This window comes from Odocoileus virginianus, chromosome 3 (assembly GCF_023699985.2).
Source record: "Odocoileus virginianus isolate 20LAN1187 ecotype Illinois chromosome 3, Ovbor_1.2, whole genome shotgun sequence".
In the NCBI taxonomy this organism is placed as follows: domain Eukaryota; kingdom Metazoa; phylum Chordata; class Mammalia; order Artiodactyla; family Cervidae; genus Odocoileus; species Odocoileus virginianus.
In genome coordinates, this window is record NC_069676.1 from 13,527,456 (window position 1) to 13,541,337 (window position 13,882).

The window sequence follows — 13,882 nt, forward strand, 5'->3', positions numbered from 1 at the left end:
AGCTCAGTCACTGAGGATGGGGGTTAGGTGAATGCACTGATTGGCTGGCCCAGGCTTAGGCTGCATGCTGAATCAGTGAGGGTTTATTATGGGCATCTGTGATAGAAAAACTAAGAAAGACACACACAGCAGGTTAGCCCCTGCACCCAAGAAGTTTAGTATTGATATCCAGCTCCACCATCATCAGAGAACCAGGCTCTTCTCATCTCTAGAGAATTTCAACCCTCCTCATGTGGCAATACAGCTGCCAGGGCTCCAGCCATCACACCCAAATTCCAGAAAATAGAGGGGAAGGGAAAGGGGATACTCCCTTGCCTTTTAAGGAGAAGTCACATAAAACACTTCTTTTTACATTTCATTGTCCTGAATTTAACTGCAAAGGAGACTGGGGAAAGTTGTGTTTTGACTTGGGCAGTTAAAAGGAGTTTCTTACCAAGTGGGGAATGAATATTAGGGAGGCAACCAGTGGTCTCCAATACACAGTCCACCCGTCCACCCTGGAGCCAGGGATGGGCCCCTATGTAACCTCTTTGTGACTGGCTCTTCCTTTCTAGTCCCAGCATGAACACCACCCCCATCCTCTGGGGCAGGTTCCCTTCCTGGCCGAGGCCCCACAGCACTCTGGATACTCTCTAGCCTGAGGGTGGCATCTGATCACTTCTGACTCCTCTGTCGGCTGCAGAGATCCTTGTCACCTTCACCTTGTGTCTTCACCTTGGGCACACAGCAGCACTCAGAGACTGAACGGATAAAAAAGGGGCCACACTTGAATCACAGATGAAGACGTGGAATCTGTCATTGGCATGCGCTGTCATAGATGTGAAGTTGCAGGCCTGGCAAGGTTAAGTTGGTTCTCTTTGATTACCCAGTCCAGCATCCGAGGCCAAAGTCGGGAGGGTAGAATGGGGGTGGGGGGGGGGAGAAAATCAGTAAGAAACAAAAACTCATTTATGTGTCAGCATTTAATTTTAAGCTGATCTCACCCCCAAGGCACTGACCACCCACCATGGCTGATTCCCACTGTGTGGGGCTGTGTGACGCAGTCCCAGAGGCTCCGGGCTACCACTCCGTGTCCACCAGATTCCAGAGATAGTCGCTGATGAACTTCTTAGAGAGCTGGGTGCTGTCCAGGTGGATGGGCTGGGCAACGCTGGGGCCGTGGTGGACTGAGAGCACGGATGTAAGCAAAGCCAGCATGCACTGCCCTCCCCTTCAACCCCGTGACAAAAGGATACTGCCTTTCAGTTGTCATTATTAAGATACTTAGAGGGGCTTCCCTAGCGGCTCAGTGGTAAAGAATCTGCCTGCCAATGCAGGAGGTACAGGTTTGATCCCTGGTCCGGGAAGATCCCACATGTTGCGCAACAACTAAGCCTGTTGAGTGGCATTCAGTATATTCACGCTGTTGTGCAACCATCATCATTCATCTCCAGAACTCTTTATCTTGTAAAATTGAAAAGTCAAAGTGAAAATCACTCAGTCATGTCCGACTCTTTGCGACCCCATGGACTGTAGCCTGCCAGGCTCCTCTGTCCATGGAGTTCTCCAGGCCAGAATATTGGAGTAGGTAGTCATTCCCTCCTCCAGGGGATCTTCCCGACCCAGGAATTGAACCAGGGTCTCCTGCATTGCAGGTGGATTCTTTACCAGTTGAGCTACCAGGGAAGGGCCCTGTAAAACTGAAACTCTGTCTCCATTAAACAGACTCCCCCTACCCAACCCTGATAGTCCTCATCTTACTTTCCGTCCTCATGAAACTGACTCCTCTAGAGATCTCAGGTAGGTGGAAGTATACAGAATTGACTTTTTGTGTCTGATTTATTTCACTCAGCATATTATATCCCAGGTTCATCCATGGTGTAAAATGTGTCAGGATGTCTTCCCTTTTTAAGGCTGAATGATATTCTACCGTGTAGATGGACCACATTTTGTTTATCTGGTCATCTGCTGATAGATGTTTGGGTTGCTTCCACCTTTGGGCCCTTGTGAACAGTGCTGCTGTGAATCCTGTTCAGGTCTCTGCTTTCATTCCTTTGTGGGTATACCCGAAGCGAAATTGGGTCATATCCCAATTCCCAGAAGTGGAACTGGGTCATGTGATCATGCTGTTCAATGTGTGGGACCTGCCATAGTGTCTGCACCATCTAATTCTCCCCAGCAGTGCCCAGGGTTTCACATTCCCCACAAAGGATACTGCCTTTGATCATCCCAGGCTCACACTCATAATCCCACTCGATTTTACTAATTCGGCGATAAAGTTGAGCCACATACCTGTGCGAGAAGACAAAAAAAAATAACAAACAGAGAAAAGAAGTCATTCTAATGTCAACTCTCGCAAAGATCCATGGGCTACAGACGCACATACACACTCACAGGGATACACACTCACATCACATCTATGGACCTACACAGCTGAAGGGATGGTGACTGTCGTGTCCTCGTCGACTTCCTTCTCTTGTCTTTCAAGATCTCCCTCAATCTCCTTGAGCTCCTCCAGTTCTCTTGTGAGCTGAGTAAAGCAGGTAGTTAAGGACCCCTGGTTTTGGAGGCAGGGCTGCCCACATGCTCACACCTCACACCAACCCTGTCAGCCCCGAGCCACTGGCTCTAGATGTGTTTTCTGGCTTGAACAGGTGCCTCCAGGCGGGGCTGGGGTCCAACCATTCTGCACACACAGGAAAGGATATAGGAGGTTGGCCTTCAGACGGGCATCCTCCTCGCTGGCCCTCTGAAGCTCAGCTTCAAGCTGCTGCAGCTCGACACCACCCTGGTGTGCCTGCTCCTTCGCATCCAGGAGGCTCTGGGCCACCTCCTTCTCTGCAGTGAGGATCTCTGCAGGGTGGGGTGAAGTCTGGGCCCTCAACTCGAGCTCCCCAGGAAAGCCCCGGAGTAGAGGGCGGCCTCAATGCCCCCTTCTACGCCCACTTCCATTTGTGGCTCCCAGACCCATCATCCTATTTGCAAATACCCACCAGAGTCCCACCTGGAATCTGACTCAATGTATCCATTTCACCGAGTCACACCTGAATCCATCAGGCGAAGAAACTTCAGTCCCTCCTTGTCTACCGAGTCTTAATGTATGACATCACTCTCCACCCCGTTGCCCAGACAGCACGCCCAGGACTCACTCGCTGGATGCAGTTGGCCATCCACCCTGGCAGGGCCCCTCCTTCCTCGTGCGGGTCCCTCGTCCCCCCAGGACCACCCTGTCAGCCCCTTGCTTTGCTGTGGTTGCTCCTGTTGCCAGTCTGTACTGCTCTCTGCCTTCAGAGTGGCTGCGTCAGAGGCCGAATGCTAAGGCACTCCTCTGCTCAAAGACCTCCCAGGGCCCCCCCAGTGTCTCCAGGATAAGGTCCAGGGGCACCTACGCCCTCCTTGCCAACCTCCTTTCTCCTTGCTTTTCTCCCAATCACGTGTTTTCCCTCTGTTCTGGCTTGCAAAGATGCTTCATTAATACGTGCAGACATGCCATGTTTCCTCATGTGCTTTCCTGGGCCCCCGCCTGCCTGTCTTCCAGGGATGCTCCCATCGGGCACACCCGTTCCCAGCCTGAGGACCTCGTGGATAATGCCCGACTCAGGCGGAATGGACATTGTCCTTTCCTTCCTGGGGCATGGCTATGCTCCTAGGACAGCCCCATCACCCTGGCCTATTTATTTCTTGTCTCTCTTCTTCAAGGCACAAATTGTGTCTTACAGTCGCTAGATATCAGCCAACACCTACTCAGAATAAACATATTTGGAACGGAACATCTGAAAAGATCAAAAACACCCTAAGAAGGTTACTGTGTTCCTTCTCATTGAGTCAGAGAAACCGGCCAACCCAGAGAAGACACAGATGACAATGCTTCTCAGAGGGCCGGTGTTTGTTTACAAACTTAGATCAAGTTAATTTTTAATCAAAGTGCTACATGTCTATGGTTGTGAAAATTTAAACACACACTTGGGCGTGTGCGCGCGTGCGCGCACACACACACACACACACTCCTCTCTAAGCCTCTCCACCCTCTGAAGCAGCCACTTAAACTCCTCACTGTTTTCTCTGGCATCGGCCTTCATATTTCTAAATAATTTGCTTATGCTGCTATTTCTTGACCTGTGTTAGACGGTGCCTGCTGACTTCCTGTCGGAGAGCTGGGGGTCTGGCTCTCTTACACAGCCTTCCCGCCCCTTCTCCAGGCACGGTCCGAACCACAGCCAAGTCTCCTGGATGTTCAGTCTAAGCCGTCACTGCCTACATGTGTGCTGTGCCATGGGTAACCACAGAGCCCTAACTCACTATGTACTCTCATAACCCTCTGAGGGCAGCTTAGCCCTCCTTGCATTCGAGAGGCTATGAACAGAAGCTCAAAGTGACTTGTCTACAAACTTAGCTCCAAAGCCGGGATCTGAACTGGATCCTTTTTTTCTGGCCATGCTGGGCAGCCTGCGGGATCTCAGTTCCCCGACCAGGAATTGAACCCGAGCCCCTGCAGGGGAAGCATGGGTCTTAACCACTCGACTGCCACCAAGGAAGTCCCTGAACTGGATTCTTTGATCAAACCCCAGCACCCTAGAATGCTGACTCTTCTCTCCTTGCCCCAAATCCATCCATTCTGCTGAAACCCAGGCAGGTTATGTTGATCTTCTCCCCAACCACCCGTGGAAGTAGAGTTAATGGAATGGGAGAGGAGAAAAGGAAGGAGGAGGAGGAGGAAAGAGCAGAAGACCTGGCCCAGACATCCATCATGCTTAGTAGTTGTTGTTTTAATTGCTAAGTCATGTCTGACTCTTATACGACCCCATGGACTGTAGCTCACTAGGCTCCTCTGTCCAAGGGATTTCCCAGGCAAGAATACTGGAGCGGGTTGCCATTTCCTTCTTCAGGGGATCTTCTCGACCCAAGGATTGAACCCCAGTCTCCTGCATTGGAGGGCAGATTCCAACATGCTTAGAACCAACATCCAAACTCCTCCTGGGGGCTAGCAGGCTCTGGCTACTGCTGAACTCATCCACCTCTTTCTCCTGGGTCTCCAGGCTCATTCTCACCTCATGACCTTGTCCCCTTCTGCCAGGATCACTCTTTCCCCCAGGCATCCTATGGTTAGCTCCCAGCTCATTCAAGTCTCAACCCAAACGGCACTCCCTCATAAAGTGTGATTGTCAAAAGGCATTACAAATCCCTGGCACTGAAAGCACAGTGGAAAACTAGATGGCATTTCCTCAAAAAAAGTTAAATATCAAATTATCATCTGACCCAGCATTTCCACTTTTGGGAAGATACAAAAACAGAACTGAAAGCAAGGACTCAGAGAGATTATTTTGTACCCTCCTGTTCATAGCAGCATTATTCACAATAGCCAATAGGTGGGAGCAACCCAAGTGTCCAGTGATAAATGGATAAACAAAATATAGTGTATCCATACAATGGCATACTGGAGATGATGGTGGTGATGGTTACACAGCAATGTGAAAGTGCTTATGCCGTTGAACCGGACACTTAAAAATAGTTAAAATGGTAAACCTTACATTACGTCAATTTTACCACAGTAAAAAAAAAGTTTGAAGCCTTTAAAAAACCAAAAAAACCCTGATGCTGAGAAAAGCTGCAACATGGGCAGCCCCCACCTCCACCCCTTTCAAGGGTACAGTGCTATGCAAGCGTGATTTCTGTGATTTTCACTTTGAGTCATCAAAGAGGTGCTTCAGCAGCCCCATTTCACAGATGAGGAAACTGAGGCTTGAAAGGGAAGCCACTGGACTGGGACCACAGGGCTCATGAGTTAAGGGCTGAAATCCTTAGCCCATCACCTCCTGACAAATCCATTTTTCTTGTTTATCATCTCCCTCACCCTGCTAGAGTATCAGCAGCCCCCGCACCCCAGGGATTGTGTTTGCTCTATTCCCTGCTGTTACCCCAGGGCTGGCACTATGCCTAGGCACAGCTGGTGGTCAGTAAAACATCTGAACAAACTCAACAGGAAGATGTGGATTATTTATTGTTACAACCAATTTATAGGAAAAAGAGGCACTGCAAGGTTAAGTAAGTCACCTCAAATTTCACAGCTGGGAAGTGGGAATGCTGGGATTCAGACCCGGTGTTTTGACACTTGAGTTTCAATTCAAACCCTGAGTACCTCAACTCCTGCTCATAGAACGGCAGGGCCTGCAAACGCATATATTCACCACTAAACCCCCTGAGTGGCTCAGATGGTAAAGAATCCGCTTGCAATGCGAGGCCTGGGTTCGATCCCTGGATTGGAAAGATCCCCTGGAGGAGGGTATGGCAACCCACTCCAGTATTCTTGCCTGGAGAATCCCCATGGACCGAGGAGCCTGGCGAGTTAGTCCATGGGGGTCGCAAAGAGTCGGACACTACTGAGCGACTAACACACAACCCCCCGCTGCTATCCTGAAGCCCATTTCATGGGTGGGGAAACAGAGGCTCAGAGGGGACAAGGCTCACCTGCACGGGGAAATGGATTAGGGGAAGGAGCACCCAGAAGGGAGGCTCGTGACTGACTTGGCCACCGCTCCCGTTACACCGGCCCCGTCTGCCCCTCGCCCCGCCCGCCCAGGTCCTCACCTCGCAGCCACTTCTCGGCGCCGTCTTGCGTCTCCAGCAGCCGCTCCACCATCTGCTCGTGGCGCCCCAGCAGCCGCCTTTGCTGCGCCTCCGCGCGATTGGCACCCAGCAGGCTCAGCAGCCCCTGGCTCACCTCCTCCATGTCGCGGAAGGCCGCCATGACTACTTTAGAACCGATCCCGCGCAAATTTAACTGTCCCCTGAGCCCCGCCCCCCTCCCGGAGAGGCCCGTTTCCATTGGGTTGATCCCACGTCAGTCATCAGCGAATGAGGGCGGCTGCTTCGAGTCGGACCAGTGCGCCTGCGCCAGATCGTCTGTCAGTCATTGACGAAGGCCGGTCTGCGCAGGGAGGGCGTGCCTCGGCAGTCCTGCCTGATGCGCCTGTGCAGGCTGGAGAGCGGCAGCACGAGCTTCAAACTTGCCTTAGCAAATTCAGTGCCTGCTGCTTCTAGGTTGGGGTTCTAGGGACTAAGCTGATAACTGCATCACGTGGAACCGACGTTCTGCGGTGTGTGCATGGGATACTCACAATAAACATAAATAAGTAAAGTCTATAAGCGGCTGCAGAGCAAAATGGAGTCTGCAACCAGATTGATTGGGTTTCAACCCCAGATTTGCCTCTTCCTGGCTGTTTTACTGGGCTTCCGCGGTGACTCAGTGGTGAAGAATCCGCCTGCTGAGGCAGGAGACCCGGGTACCACCCCTGGGTCGGGAAGATCCTGTGGAGGAGGAGATGGCAACCACTCCAGTATTCTTGCCTGGGAAATCCCATGGACAGAGGAGCCTGAGGGGACCACCGTCCAGAGTGGCAGAGTCGGACTTAGCCACTAAACAACAAGCTGTGTTACCCCAGGCAAATTGCTTCATCCCTCTGCTCTTCACGTTCCTCTTGAGCAGAATGAGGGTCATCATAGTGTCTACTTTAAGAGTTGGCTTGAGAGTAAATGATCCTATCTACAAAACAGAAATGGACTTGCGGTTGCCAAGGGAGAGGAGGAAGCCAAAGAGATGGACTGGAGTTTGGGGCTAGCAGGGCTTCCGTGATGGTTAAGCAGGTAAAGAATCCACCTGCAATACAGGAGACTCAGGAGATGTGGATTCGATCCTGGGCTGGGGAAGATCCCCTGGAGAAGGAAATGGCAACCCACTCCAGTATTCTTGCCTGGAAAATCCCATGGACAGAGGAGCCTCATGGCTACAGGCTAAAGGGTCGCAAAGAGTCAGACACGACGGAAAACTAAGCACTCACTGACTCAGATGCAAACTATTACATTTAGACTGGATAAACAACAAGGTCCTACTGTATAGCACAAAGAATTACATCCAATCTCATGGAATAAATCTTAATAGAAAAAATATTTAAAAAGATATTATATATGTATGTATGTAAAACTGTCACTTTGCTATATAGCAGAAATTAACACAACATTGTAAATCAACTATACCTCAGTAAATAAAAGGGTTGGCATGAGGGTTAAAAATAAGGTCAGTGCCTGGTATTCAGTAAGTGCTGTCCAGGTGTTATTGCTTCCTTGGGGGCTCAGTCGGTAAATAATCGTCTCCCTGCAATGCAGGAGACATGTGTTTGATCCCTGGGTTGGGAAGATTTGCTGAAGAAGAAATGGCAACCCACTCCAGTATTCTTGCCTGGAAACCCCATGGACAGAGGAGCCTGGTGGGCTACAGTCCATGGGGTCACAAAGATTCGGAAACGACTGAGCACACAGCATTTAAGGTCCCATATCAGTCGATTCTGAGTGAACTAAAAGGGATTACTATGTAGGTGCTAAGTAAAACAAATAGAAAGCTAGTGGGTGAGGTATCCAGCTCTTACTGAACACCGTGCTGGGCAGGGTTACAGTACAGGAAAGAAAAACTGTTCATTTTTGTGACGTGTCCCTCAGATGAGGTGAAGACATCAATCCAGCAGGTCATGACCAGCATTTTCTACAAAATACAATGGGGGGAAAAAATCAGTGCATTGTGTACAGAAAGCTAGGTATTGTTTTGGGGAAACTCCAAACATTTGTCTACTGGGTGTGGCAGGTAGTATTTCCCAAAAAATAGCCACAGAAATAGTTCCAGTTTTGCCACTCCCTGTCAAGAGGCAGACTTCTATTCTTCTCTTGAACTTCAGCAGGATTTTGTGCAACTAACAGAATGTGGCAGAAGGGACTCTGTATGACTTGTAAGCCTCGGTCAGAAACTAAGATGCATCTTTTGCCCGGCGCTAGCTTGCTTTCTCCCTCTCTCTCAGTTCCAGGGTAGGCTCTTTGAGCCCATTTGCCATGTTGTGAGGAAGCCCAAGCCACGTGAACAGTCTCCCAGATAAGGGCCAGCCAAAACCAGCATCAACCACCAGACAAGTAAGGGAGTGAGCAATGAAATGATTCCAGCCCCCAGCCTTTGAGTCTTCTCAGCTCACACCAAGAGGAGCAGAGAGAGATGTTCCCAGCAAGCCCGCTCAAACCGCAGGTTTGTGAGCAAGATCCATGTTGTTGTTTAAAGCTAGTAAATTTGGAGGTAATTTGTGATGTAGCTGTAACACCTGGATCCCTGGGTCACATGTGAAATTTGTGTCTTGCTGTGGGACATGTGAAAAATCATGAGGCTCTCCCTGGTGGTCCAGTGGTTAAGAATCTGCCTTACAGTGCTGGGGACACAGGTTCAATCCCTGGTCCAGGAAGATTCCACATGCTGCTGGGCAACTAAGCCCATGTGCCCCAGCTGCTGAGCCTACACTCTGCAACTAATGAAACCTGAACACCCTAGAGCCCATGCTTTGCAACAGAGAAGCTATCACAATGAGAAGCCCGTGTACAACAACTAGAGAGAAAGCTTGTCTACAGCGTTGAAGACCCAGCACAGCCAAAAGAGAATAAATAAAAAGATATAAATTATATCAAAAAAAATTTTAAGGTAAGCAAACCACTGAATTAAAAATTTAAGGGAGTGCCAAAAATCTTTTTTTAAAAAATCATTGAAAGGCACTGCTCTAGTGACAAGACCTCACAATAAGCAAAGAAATGAATGAGATCATTTCAGTCAGCCAGGAAGACTTGCCACAAGGGCAATTACACAGGGTCATAGGACAAAATCACTAGAGTTGGAGCAGGGGACGGAAATGGCTTTAGGTTAGGGGCTCAAGGATGGATTCCCTGAGAAGGGGACATATGAATAGGAACCTGAGTGATGAAAAGGAAACAAAGCACAAGGCAGAGGAAAGAACAAGTTCAAAGGCTCCTGAGGTGTGGGAGTTTAATTTCTTTCTTTCTTAATATTTATTTATTTGGCTGCACCAGGTCTTAGTTGCGGTACTTAGGATCTTTAGTTGAAGCATCCAAACTCTTAGATGTGGCATATGGGATCTAGTTCCCTGACCAGGGATGGGACCCAGGCCCCCTGCCTTGAAAGGTTGGAGTCTTAACCTCAGGACCACCAGGGAAGTCCCAGCAATTTAATTTCTTTAAGGAGTGGTGAGGAGGTTGTCATGGCCAGAGAGGAGCGAGTGTTTATTCTGATGTTGATGCACCAGGAAGCATTGGAAGGTGTTACATAGGGGAGAGCTAGGCAGGGGATTGGCTATAGATCTTCTGGAATTGAGAGGACTTGCCAGCAAGCCTGGATGTATGGAATGAAGAAGAGAAAGAAAGCTCCTGGGTGTTTGGCCCAAATACCTATTAGGTGGTGGTGGTACTTGTGACCAATATGGAGAGGAACAGACTTGGAGGTGAGGGAGTGCATGAAATGAAAAGTTTGGGGAAAGTCCTAAGGCCTGGAGGATGACTGTGTGGAGCTATGAAGAAAGCAGTTGCTTGGCTATATAAGTCTCCAAAGACATTTGAGCTGTGGATAGAAATTCAGGCTGTCAGGATGCAGCCAGTATCAGATGTCAGCTCTCCTGGGGGAAGAGTATGGAGAAGAGGAAGTTCAAGAACAAAAAGTTCTGGGATTTCCCTGGTGGTCCAATGGTTAAGACTCTGAGCTCCCAATGCAGGGGGCCCGGGTTCAATCCCTGGTCAGGGAGCTGGATCCCACATGCTGGGACCCAGGGCAGTCAAATGAATTAATTAAAAAAAAAAGAACTTCCCCATCCTTTGACTCATAAAGTGGCTTGCAGATATAGAAGTGATGTCACCTTAGTAGTTTCCTGCAGAAATGTCGGTTTCCGGGCGTGGAGCTGGGACCCCAGAGTCAATGCTTATGGCATTGCTCACCCTCCTGATGGCGGACCATTTGATGAGTTTGCTTTGTTACCATCAGCTCTGTGACCTTTGGTGTGAGGGGCTGACCTTCTCTGTGCTGAAAGGCAGGCACAATGCTGAGTGGAATAAAAAGGTGATAAGACCATGGATTCAGTTTCTGGCTCTGCAGATCACCTGTGACCTTGGCAAGTTCTTAACCTTTCTAAGCCGTGAGCTAATGATAGCTCTCTTATCAGCTGGGAAAGGCTGTTCAAGAGATAAGCCATTCCACGTTGCACCAGCAGAGCCTGAAAGATATAAATGCTTCTGTCGGAAAGGCCACTCACTTCACTGCCAAAAAATAAAGCAAGAACTACTCACAGCCATTATGATGGCTCCTATTAAAAATAAATCATAAAGCAGAAGCTAAAGCTTTACAGCACTGTAAAGCAATTATTATATGTGTGTGCATGCTCAGTCAGTAAGTTGTGTCTGACTCTTTGCGACCTCATGGGCTGTAGCCCGCCAGACTCCTCTGCATGGAATTTTCCAGGCAAGAATACTGGAGTGGCTTGCCATTTCCTTCTCCAGGGGATCTTCCCGACTCAGGGATCAAACCTGCATCTCCTGCATTAGCAGGCGGATTCTTTACCGCCACCTGGAAGCAACTATACTTCAATAAAAATTAATTAAAACAAAACAATTTTAAAAATCAGAAAATAACAATTGTTGGTGAAGAAATGGAGGAGCTGGTTGGTGGGAATGTAAACTGGGCCAACCGCTCTGGAATAAATTATAGTTATTCCTCAAAATACTAAAAATAGAACTACCACATGACCTAGCAATTGTACTTTTAGGTATATACCCCCCCATGTTGAAAGCTGGGACTTTGTTTGTACACCCAGCACGATTTACAATAGCTAAAATGTGAAAGCAACCAAGTGTCCCTCAATGGATAAATGGATAAATGTGGTGTATGCAAACAATGGAATTTTACTCAGTCTTTAAGTACGAAAATTCTGCCACATGCTACAGCATGGATGAATGTTGAGTACATTATGCTAGGTGGGATAAGCCAGTCATAAAAAAACAAAAACTCCCCACTTCCACTTAGACGGGGTCCTTAGAGTACTTGAATTCAGGAGACAAGAGAATGGGAGTTGCCAGTGCCTGGGGGTGGGCGTGATGAAAGTTAATGTTTAAAGGGGACAGAGTTTCACTTTGGGAAGATGAAAAGAGTTCTGGAGATGGATGGTGGGGAGGGTTGCACAACAAAGTGAATGTACTTAATGACATTGAACTTCACAGTTAGAAACAGTTTAGATGGTGGATGTTATGTATATCCTGCCACAAAAATAAACAGACTTGTATTTTTTAAAAAGCCAAACAAGACACTGGATTTGGGGAGTGGGGAATGAGGTCTTCAGCATGAGCTGAACAAGGTAGCAAAGATGATGAAATGATCCTGGGTGACTGTTTATGAGAAACAATTTTTATTTTTTATTTTTTGGCCATGTCATGCAGCTTGTGAGGTCTTAGTTCGCCAAGCAGGGATTGAACCTGAACCACAGTAGTGAAAGCACCAAATCCTAACCTCTGGACTGCCAGGGAGTTTCTGAACAATATTTCTTTTCTTTGCAATTATCTTTTTTTAAATTGGAGTATAATCATTTTCCAATGTTGTGTGGTTTCTGCTATACAACAAAGTGAATCAGCTATGTGTATACACACATCCCCTCCCGCATCCCCACCCTTGGGGTCATCACACTGAACTGAGCTCTCTGTGCTTTAGAGCAGCTTCCCACTATCATTTTCTTTTTTTTTTTTTTTTTAATATCTAAAAGGTCTCTTCTTGGCTCATGAACCACAGACTCTTCCGAAAACTGACAAGATCAGTGAACCTTCCACTCAGAAATATACAACATTGCATAAAATTTCTAGGACTTCCTATAACCTCTGAAAACCACCCATTATCTCCTGGTCCAGAGGGAAAACAGAGGAAGTGAGAATCAGGAGACCAATCATCCATTATCAGTTATCCTCAGGGAAGAGAGGGAGAGAGGTCCCAGGACTGGAGAGGGGAGGGGCTGAGGATACTCCCCTTCCTGTCCTTGTGCTGGTAACGGGAGGACGTTCACTTTTCAAATTGCCACGGAGCTGAACACTTTTTTTTTTTTTTGCTGCACTGTGCAACATGGAGGGTCTTAGTTCCCTAACCATGATCAAACCCATGTCCCCTGCATTGGGAGCATGAAGTCTTAACCACTGGACTGCCAGGGAAGCCCCCAGCTTTTATACACGACTCACTCATACACGAAAATAGCAACCCACTCCAGTACTCTTGCCTGGAAAATCCTATGGACGGAGGAGCCTGGTAGGCTACAGTCGATGGGGTCGCAAAGAGTCGGACACGACTGAGCGACTTCACATACACGAAAGGTATATGCTGCCTCAATAAAAAAATAAAGCAGGAAAACAAAGTATTTTAATACTCAGCCTGTCAGGAAAATGTTTGGCGGGAGATGCTCCAAGTGTTGACAATGGTGCACATTTCTACCAAATGGGACCATGGCACCCTCCCACGTGCCAGATGTTTTCATTACTGTTTAAATTTTGCCTTTTACAGTCACTGTAAATTATTTTGTCATGAAGAAAAAAAATCAGGAAACTTTTTTTGAGGTGTCCACAGTTGGTTTGTTTAGAACTTTCTGCCACAGTGACTGTGTTCTGTATCTCTGCGGCACAGTCTGGGAGCCACAAGCTATGAGCAGCTACTGAGTATGAATTCATTACAACTGATTTGAATTTAAATGGAAATTGCCACAGCTGGGTAGTGACTGCAGTATTGGATAGTGTCAGTGCAGGGCGGAGCATAAGGGCGTTTATTTTAATAGTCTTGCCACTTTTCTGCAGTGTTGAACATTGTTCAAATAAGTCCATTTTTTAAAAGAAATCTATTTTAAAGCTTCACGAGGAATACAAGGACTTCCCTGGTGGTCCAGTGGTTAAGAATCCCCCTTCCAATGCAAGGGATGTGGGTTTGATCCCTGGTTGGGGAACTAAGATCCCACATGCTAAGATCACACAGGCAACTAAGCCTGTGTGCCTCACCAAAGACCTAGCTCAGCCAAAC

The 13,882-nt window shown here is 48.0% G+C and overlaps 1 protein-coding gene across 1 annotated transcript; it reads right to left on the minus strand.

Annotated features, from left to right (window-relative positions):
- Window positions 1-947: 947 nt before the first annotated feature.
- On the minus strand, window positions 948-6,743 carry SPC24 (SPC24 component of NDC80 kinetochore complex). The gene is made up of 5 exons (XM_020894364.2): window positions 6,565-6,743; window positions 2,688-2,832; window positions 2,409-2,513; window positions 2,195-2,271; window positions 948-1,166 (listed from the first exon to the last, which is right to left on the minus strand). The coding sequence occupies exons 1-5, from the start codon at window positions 6,722-6,724 to the stop codon at window positions 1,060-1,062; spliced, it is 594 nt and encodes a 197-aa protein (XP_020750023.2). The 5' UTR covers window positions 6,725-6,743; the 3' UTR covers window positions 948-1,059.
- Between the last annotated feature and the right edge of the window lie 7,139 nt (window positions 6,744-13,882).

What these genes read in the sequence shown, in the direction of transcription:
- SPC24 (XM_020894364.2), bottom strand. Translation starts at nt 6,724, where the DNA reads ATGGCGGCCTTCCGCGACATGGAGGAGGTGAGCCAGGGGCTGCTGAGC. An exon ending in CGCCGAGAAGTGGCTGCGAG is followed by an intron (nt 2,833 to 6,564) that starts GTGAGGACCTGG and finishes CCCACCCTGCAG; the next exon opens with AGATCCTCACTGCAGAGAAG. An exon ending in GTCACCATCCCTTCAGCTGT is followed by an intron (nt 2,272 to 2,408) that starts GTAGGTCCATAG and finishes CTTCTCGCACAG; the next exon opens with GTATGTGGCTCAACTTTATC.